The sequence below is a fragment of the Cryptomeria japonica genome, chromosome 10 (assembly GCF_030272615.1).
Source record: "Cryptomeria japonica chromosome 10, Sugi_1.0, whole genome shotgun sequence".
NCBI lineage: Eukaryota > Viridiplantae > Streptophyta > Pinopsida > Cupressales > Cupressaceae > Cryptomeria > Cryptomeria japonica.
In genome coordinates, this window is record NC_081414.1 from 372,439,119 (window position 1) to 372,448,296 (window position 9,178).

The 9,178-nt window shown below is 38.8% G+C and overlaps 1 protein-coding gene across 1 annotated transcript; it reads left to right on the forward strand.

Moving 5' to 3' along the window:
- The first annotated feature begins 578 nt into the window (after window positions 1–578).
- LOC131059324 (uncharacterized) lies at window positions 579–1,181 on the forward strand. The gene has a single exon (XM_057992585.2). The coding sequence runs from the start codon at window positions 579–581 to the stop codon at window positions 1,179–1,181; it is 603 nt and encodes a 200-aa protein (XP_057848568.2).
- The last annotated feature ends 7,997 nt before the right edge of the window (window positions 1,182–9,178 follow it).

Below are 9,178 nucleotides of genomic sequence, written 5' to 3' on the forward strand. Positions count from 1 at the left end.
TTACAAAGTATATAAAGGGATGTGTAATGTGTGCAACCAGTAAACCAAGTAACAGGAAATTGGGTTTGTACACACCATTACCTGTACCATCCCGTCCATGGGAAAGTGTGTCTATGGACTTTGTGGGAGGTTTACCTATGTCTAGGAAGGGACATGATTATTTGTATGTTGTTGTTGATCAATTCAGCAAAATGTGTATTCTAATGCCTTGTAAGAAACAGGTCACTGCTGAACTAACAGCTCATATGTACTTCCAATTTGTATGGGTTCATTTTGGGTTACCTACTTCTATTGTATCGGATCGAGATTCTCGATTCTTAGGGGAATTTTGGACATCTTTATGGGGACTCATGGACACCAAGCTGAAGAAGAGTACAACCTTCCATCTACAGACTGACGGATAGACAGAGGTAGTCAACAGGACAGTTGTTCATCTGCTTAGAGGTTACTGTAGCAAGCATCCTAAGTTGTGGGATGAGAATCTTCATTATGTGCAACATGCTTACAACCATGCAACACATTCTTCTACAAAGAGGTCTCCTTTTGAGACTTGCTTCGGCTATTTGCCAAAGACACCAATGGACTTTGCTTTTGGAAAGGACGATGTTATAGATGGATGCCATGATGCAGAAAGGGCTTTAAAGTTCATCCAAAAGTTCCAAGCAATCCATCAGGCAGTAGAAGCACAGTTGGAGCAGAGCCAAGCAAAATACAAGGCTTGCCATGACAAGCATCGCATAGATCATCATTTTCAGGTTGGTGACCGTGTTTGGTTACATATCAGCAAGGAAAGGATGCAAGGTGAAGGTAAGGAGCTTAAGCCTATCAGATATGGTCCCTTTGAGATCTTGGAAAAGATCGGTACCAATGCCTTTCACCTTAATCTTCCTCCATATATGCAAATTTACTCAGTTGTAAATGTAGAAAATCTGAAGTTGTACAAGCCTCCAATGATATTCGATGAAGAGGCTAATATTCAAGTTCCTTCAATTGATGACCTTGCACCTGAGTATATGTCAAAGCTTCTAGAGGATGTCATCCTAGACAGAAACATCAGATCTTCAAAAAGAGGTGGTGTTGAGTACCTTAAAGTGGGACGAAAAGGAATGCATCCTGGTAAGGCAAAATGGATGGAGATTGGTAAAGTGAGGGAACTATACCCTCACCTACTTTCTAAGTAATCAAGCTTTCGGAGGTCCAAAAGCTCTCTAGTGGGGAGGCCTGATCCAAGGGATATTTTTCACTTAAAATTTAAGTATCTTCAATGCTCCAAAAATCAGCTCAACCAATCAGTGGTTGACACATGGCATGTTGAAATTGGATCATTTCAAACTGTTTGTCAAAATTGCTATCCATGGGTTTTGATCCCGTAACCTCCTCCTTACAAGTCGACACTTCCACTGCTATGCCACATGTCCTATTTACTGTTTTAAGCGGTAAAGTTTGTTTTATGCAATGCGGATGGGGACAAAACTAGGGTGTGGCCCGCGTGGGGGTTGAGCCTGTGACCCCACATGGCCCAAAATAGGCTACAACCGATGCACCATTAAGGGCCTTGGAGTTAATTGCAGAAATCACTTTATTTAAACAATCTTCATCAGCCAATCCTTATGTAAATAGGGGTCTTGGCAAAAACAAACCCCTAAAATATGAAGATTGATTGAACCCCTAAAATGGTAAAGGGATTTATTCGTAGTTTATTGTTAGGGGAGAAGATTATTTTTGTAGTTATTTGTTTTAGCCTAATTTTGGCTAAATTTGTGTATAAAAAGGAGGTAAAAAGCCTTTGTAGGGAACCAGGTGATGAGAAGGAGATTATGAGCTTGAAGATTTGTTCATTATTCTTGCACATTGGAGAATAATGTTGCCATTGCGCTTGAAGGGAATATCTTGTAACACTTGTAATTGATTTTGGAGCTAATCGGATCGGTCCCCCTATTGGAGCAGGACCCGGAGATGTAGTCTGACCCGCAGACGAACTCCGTTATCAATTGTGTTTTGTCTTCTATCTTTCTACTCTCTTTCTTTCAGTTCATTACCTTTATTATGCTTTGTTCATTTAAGCATTATTATGTTAATTCGCTCAGATTAAAGCTTTGAATTATCTTGTATAATATTGTTAAGCATTTGTTTGTAATTGTCATAGATCCTAATGGAATCAGTTGAAGACCCTTTCCTTGTCACCAAATGAGGATATGGTTAAAGCTATTAGGATTGAGCAATCACGCTTAAGAAATGTTGCAGTTTTTTTTTTTTGCATGGATAGAGAATCATTGCCTTCGAGGAAGTTTTTTGATGATTGGATTGCTAATGTTTGGGGCAAGAAATTAGGCATTCATGTTAATTTCTGTAGAATGATTCAGAAGGGTTTATTTGTAATTTTCTTGAAATCAGATAACATGCAAGATAGGGTTTTGAAAAAGAACTTTTGGAATGTCAGGCTTAGGGCTTTTCCTTGGTCTCCCAAAGGAAATGTAGAGCAAGTTATCGCTCACTCCTCCCCCAATTGGGTCAAAATTGAGAACCTCTAGCTCAAATTTTGGCCATTCATCTCTCATATTTTGAAGCCATTGGGCTCAATCCTACAAGTCAAGGATTCGAGAACCACCCTCCCTCACTTGAATGCTCGGGCCCTTGTTGCTCCTTATCCTAAGGTTGTGTTTTCCGACATTATCTCTCTAGAATTTGAAGGAGAAATATTTGCTTGGGAATTGTCTTTGTTGGGTAATTTGGGGGCATGTTTTTTCTGTAAAAGTAATGGGCATATGAGAAAGGATTGCCCTTCTCTGAAAAAATCTCACAATGCTAATTTTAATATTGATGATAACAACAACTTGAGAAGTGGTAATAGTAAAATGCAAAAAGTTGTTTCTTCCTCGAAAGAAGGCATTTCTTTACCAGTGGATGCCCCATCTGACATGGGCAAGGAGAAGGTTAATTTTGGCCTAGAGTGCCCGATTAGTGATAGTAGTGGCAATAAATTTGTTAGTCTATCCAATCCATTGTTCGAGGATGAATATGAGGTTGTTCAAGCACCTCTCATGAATGATACCCCCCAATATATTTGTCGGGTGTCAATCAGTATAAGCTAATCCTTTTAACTCTGATCAAGTAAGGGTTTTGAACTCTTCCCCCCAACCCAAATTGAATGCTCAACAAATTGCTCTTGCAAGTATTAAGGAGAAAGCTGATCTATTAAGAAATGTCACATTAGTCCCATCCAAGTTGAGGCTGAGCAACTCCTTACTTGGTATCATGAACTTCGTGGTGGATGGTGTGTGTGTGAAAAAGTGAACCTGTAGCTGCAAGCACAACACTTCAATTAAGTCATTATATGCATGATTAGTAATCAATAATCAATAAGAAATAAACCATAGCAAAGCGACTAATTGCCTTCTAAAAGATGCGAGTATAAGATTGCTCTCAGATTTTTATAAGCAATACCAATGAGTAGACTACACCAAGACGAAGGATTTAATCTATATGATATTAAGCTATATGGATGCAAGATGGATGAGTAATTCAAGCAAATTCAAGCAACAATGCATGCAAGCAATAATGAATGTAAAATGGATGCAAGTAATCTAAAAAAAGGCACAATGATTTCAATGACTCCATAGCGAAATTAGTGTGATAATAATTTCCAAGCGTGTTCTCAAAAATCTCTGGGGTGAATTGGAATGAGAGCTGAAGACTGAATTTATAGAGAATTACAAAAAGCATAATTTAGGATTAATTGAAAATAATTGAGAAATCAGGTTGAGTTAACCTTGAGATAGATTCCAATTATAGTTTAATTGAAATGCATTCAAATTAGAAGTCCAAGTTGCATTGGAAAATAATAATAAATTAGTTCCATGCACATTTGATAAAAATAGATAATTCTTCAATTTAATCAAGAAAAGAGTTTTCTTAATGCAACTGAACTTCTTTTTCTGAAAAGCTTTGAGTTCCAATTTTAGAGAATAATTCAACAATTCAATTAAATTGTTTTTCTGATTTCAAGTTCTAAATTTAGAAAAAGAAATAATATCTCAAGTTTGATTTCTCTCTCAATTCAATTCTTTTTTTTTTTTACTTTTGTTTTGTTTCAATTCAACTCTTTGTAATAATTTAATTCATCTTTTGTAATAAATTAATCCTTTCGCATGATTGAATGGCAAATTTATTAACTAATTAAATATGCAAAGATATTTAATAAATTAAAATGGGATAACTGATCAAAATGATTATTCTTGAAATAATTAAATTAATTAAATAAATATTTAATTAATATTGAGTGGTTGATTTGCCATGTGATTTTTGATAATTAAAGAATTAATAATGTGCTCAAGATTGATTTAATTGCCTTTGGTTAGGACCTTGGTGATGTTGTCGAGATCAGGGGCCCATGGTTTAGATGACCAATTTTAGGGTATTACATTTGCCCCTCTTTGAATTAATGTGCGAGCAGCGCTTTAATTCAAAGAATGTGTGATGTCTAGGGGATGTCAGTTCTGAACTTGATTGATCACGAACTAGATAAAAAGCGAGGTGTTAGCTTGATTCGAAGCGACAAAGCTAAATGAGGTCTGATTAAAGTGATACCGATCCCGAACTTGATTGAACTGAGGAATGATAGAAAACAAAGATACCGAACTTGAACTTGATTGATCAAGAAGCGGATCTTACTGATCTAGAACTTGATTGATCTTAGATATAGTGAATAATGATAAAAATCGATCTTGAACTTGATTGATCAAGACACGATGAGCGAAGAATAAACCGTCCAGCTTGATCAAGAAACGAATACTGAACACCCGCTTAGATTTAGAATGACCAAAGAAACTCTTTAAACTTTTGATTGAGTTTAAACGAATAATCAGTTTGATTTGAAGCGATGAAATTGATTAATGTTAAGAGATTAATTCAGATGAAAGACAAATATCAGCTTGATTTGAAGCGATGAAACTGATATGCCCCTAGCGATTGATTGATTCAGATGATCAAGAGATTTCAACTTGATGTGAAGCGATGAAGTTGAGATGCCCCTTAGCAATAAGGATTTTTTTTCTTTAATTAGAAAGATTTTGCTCGACTTTTGATGAAGATTTGAAAAAAATTCTCGACTTGTGAGATGTGAAGTTATAAGGTCATGAGTATGCCCCCTCGGGAGCGAAATCGAAAGATAGCAAGGGTAGTTGATTATAGGCAATTGTTTGGCGAAAATAAGTTATTTGAGCACAAATTGATTTTGAGGATTTTTCTGAAGATTTGGCAATGATTGATGAGAAATTGAGCATAGAGTTGATTGGTAGAATTGAAATTGAATTAAGATTCAGCGTTGAAATTGAGTGCAATTTGAAGAAAGAATGAGCATTAATGAAAAAAACGCTAAGTGGTCAAAATTGTGAAATTGACTAGCAAGATGATCTCGAATTTCGATTTCGATCCCGAAAATGGAATCAGAGCAAGCACATTAGCCAAGGGTACAATTTTCGTGTCCATCGAAGCAAGTTGAAAAATTAGGTTTTAGGCTATATATAGGACAAAAGTGTCATTTTCAATTCATTTTAAGCCTCCAAGTTTGAAAATTCAAAAACTCTTCTGCGAAGAAAAATGGTGGTCCCTACTCGTCAGCATCAATTTGAGCGCCAAAGATGACATAATCGACCCCGAAACTACGAGCCAACGGTAAGTGATCAATCTTTAGCCTCTGTATGTTTCCAAATTTGAATTTTTTTGTGTATTTTTCATGTTTTTGACGGGTTTTAGGTCGGGTTTCTCGGTTTATCGTGCGAGACAGGATCCTGTCTCGTACGAGAAACTAGCAAATTTTGTTTCATCATTTAAACCCATTAGAATTGTCGTACAAAAGCAACCCTTGTGTCGTACGACAGGTCGGTTAAAAGACCATTTTGTCGTGCGTTGTATAAAACTTTGTCATTTGAGGTTGTTTTCTCGTACGATAGCCATTCCTGACTTGTACGAGATTCTGTTTAACTGTGTTTTGTCGTTCAGAAAACAATGACAATTTTTGAAAGTGTAAACATGAAATTTTGGTTTTGTATTTAACTTATTTGGATTTGTGTGATGTTTAACTTCTCTTGCAGGCTAATTTGGAATGTTTTCTGATATTCGTTGTTGGGTTTTTTGCAGGTTTTTTTACCTCCTGTGCTCTTCAGATGTGTATATCTGCCTACGATGGCTTTAGTTCAAGATTTGTCTGAGGTTGAGTAGGCTCATGTCGATTTATGCGGCTTGGCTCATTTGATGAGGTTACTTGATATCCATGTGAACCACGGGATGCTCACGACGTTGGTAGAACGATTTCATTCGGAGCATAATACCTTTCATTTTCTAGTTGGGGAGTTGACCATCACTCCTGAGGATATGTACAGGATTCTTCGTATCCCTTTTGCTGGGGATAAGGTGGACTATGATACCGCATTATTACTTGGACTGCAGACATTGAGGAATGTATTCAGGGATCCATATATCTTGACTCGTTCTATGAGTTGGGATATACTGATGAGTAGGTATAGTGAGGAGTATCCACTGGCATGTGTCTTAGCAGGGTTTATTAGGTGCTTTTTGATGCCAAATCGAGGGCAGCAGGGTTTCCAGAGTGGATGGGGCCGGATGCTCGAGCGATTGATAGAGCCCCCTCAGAGACTTGGCTGGGGTTCTTGCTTACTGGCCCACATGTATCGAGAGATGCATGAGATCATTTATAGAGAGGGGCAGAGCATGGCTGTTGGGGTGTACATTTTGCAGGTGTGGGCTTGGGAGCACCTTCCCGTGTGTCGGCCAATAGTGACAAACAACAGGGAGCCAGGACAACCAATCATTTATAGATATGCTAGATATATCACGCAGCCCCATCTGGGCCAGACAAACTTCTGGAGACGACAGCTCGATGACTTGATAGTTGTCGTATAGCGACCATATAGAGGGTTAGAGCCATGGGATGACTGGCAGGCAATGCATAGAGATCTATTTGTCACACACCCACTGATTGGGAGATCGCAGACTGTTGTGGAGTGATTCATCGTTTCACGAGTGATAAGGCAGTATGGTCGGCCTTAGGGGATCTCACAGGAGTTTATAGCATATGCTAGGTATGCTGATGAGGAGAGGCAGGGTTGGGCACCTAGGCTATCTTATGCCTTGGCTATGCAGGAGCTGACAGGTTTACCCCACCTGAGGTGGGATTACCTGGAGGATATAGCAGATGCGGGGGTATTGCACCAGTATAGGGATTATTTGCAGCAGCATCCATTCCCTCGGTTTACAGATCCTGGAGAGCATGCTCCTCATATCAAGGATGTGGAGGATGAGGCCCCCGCACCAGCACAGGAAAAGGCACAGAGACAGGGTCATAGGCAGGGACAGGGCCAGAGACCAGATGCTCCACGACAGACTGGTGGTGATCTTGGTGCCAGCAGTAGTGGAGTGAGGGCTAACATTGGACAGCAGAGGGGTGAGGGTGGATCCCTTGGGAGAGTAGGCATGAGGTTGGGTGGGGGAGAGGAGGAGCGAGCAGCTCCGAGGCAGGTCCGTCAGTGATGAGAGGAGCAGGGCAGAGCCACAGGTGGAGATGGTGGTGGAGATGGCGACGGAGAGCCTGCGAGAGAGCAGGGGGCTAACACAGGTCGGTCGATGAGAGCACATCTTGCAGAGCTACAGTCACAGTTGTTAGTGGCGCAGACTCAGCTGGCGGAGTGAGACCAACAGCTGGCCGAGGTGAGGACTGAGCATGATCGCCAGATTGTGGCTTTGAGAGTAGAGTCGAGAGCAGAGATAGAGTCTCTACGACAGGAGGTCCTTCTCTAGAGCAGTAGGGCATCTTATTATGTAGCCGCATATAGTGTTGTAGTTCATGTTGCACAACAAGTGCAACCTTATTCGCAGTATATGGCCAGATCGGAGGGAGCGCAAGCACCTCGACAGGATCTCGGGCATCAGGCTCCTCCTCCTCCACCAGGTGATGAGGGAGAGGGTGCCAGCTAGATGATTCTTTTTGTAGCTCGGATATTTTTTTTGTAGACACACCCATTTTTTTTGTAGCCTATACGATTCTTGCTTCGATGGGAGTTTGTACATGTCATTGGACATCATTTTGTACTCTTAGACTTGAGATATTATATATATATATACGAGATCCAATTTGACTTCATTGTACTTGTGTCAATTCGATTATGAGATGTTTCTATATGCTTTATTCTATATGTATGCATTTCTTTTTCAGCATGAATGTATGTATTACAAATGATAATGGATGTCTATGTTTTTGTTTCTTTTCATATGCAAATAAATGAATGAAAATGAGCAGTGCAAATTTTATTTTATTTTCTATGTAATAAGATGAATACAAATAATTAATAATAAAATGAATGAATCTATATGAAATGTTATGTATGCAGCTAAACATCTCAAAACACAAGTACTCGATCAGAGAAATAATGATAAATAGACCACTTAGCGTAAGAAATGATGATGCTTTCAGCTCTCATTCTAAAGATAAAGAGATTATTATTATCACACCAAAATCATTCTAGATTCACTTAAAATGCAAAATGAAATGCAAAATGATGTGCAAAATGCAACCTAAACCTAGTCACTGGATTTAAAATACTTAAGATTCATCATTGAGCATAACGAACACAACAGTCAAGGTAGAGTTCCTTTTTTTTTCAATGTGCAATATTAATTATCTTGTTCGCAATGACCCTTTTTTTGTTCATATCCTTGGACAGATTTCGCAGGGACCCGAATTGCATCATAAAGAAATTCCCTCAAAACAGACAAAGAAATGACATGGACCTCCCTGTAGCATACAATTAAGTGAAGTCGAGGTATGTGAGGCGATTTCACCTTAATGTGAAGGCTCTTATCATAGACACCCAGCTAATTTATATGTTTCCAGATCATCGGGATCATTCCTACAAGCAAAAAACAAAGAAAATATTATGCCCCCAATCCTTGCACCTCTTAGTCAATACAGACTTCCTCGAGTTACTCAGGGGGATAATAATCAAAAACCAATATAAAAGACAACGTACAAAGAAAATTTTCCATTCATAGCTCAAACTGTTTAGTAATTGTTCTTTGTTATGTTGTTTTGCTTGTGAACTCAGTGATAAAAACTATGTAGTAGTCAGGAGACAAGTGATTGACTCGAAGTGGCTGACCAGGT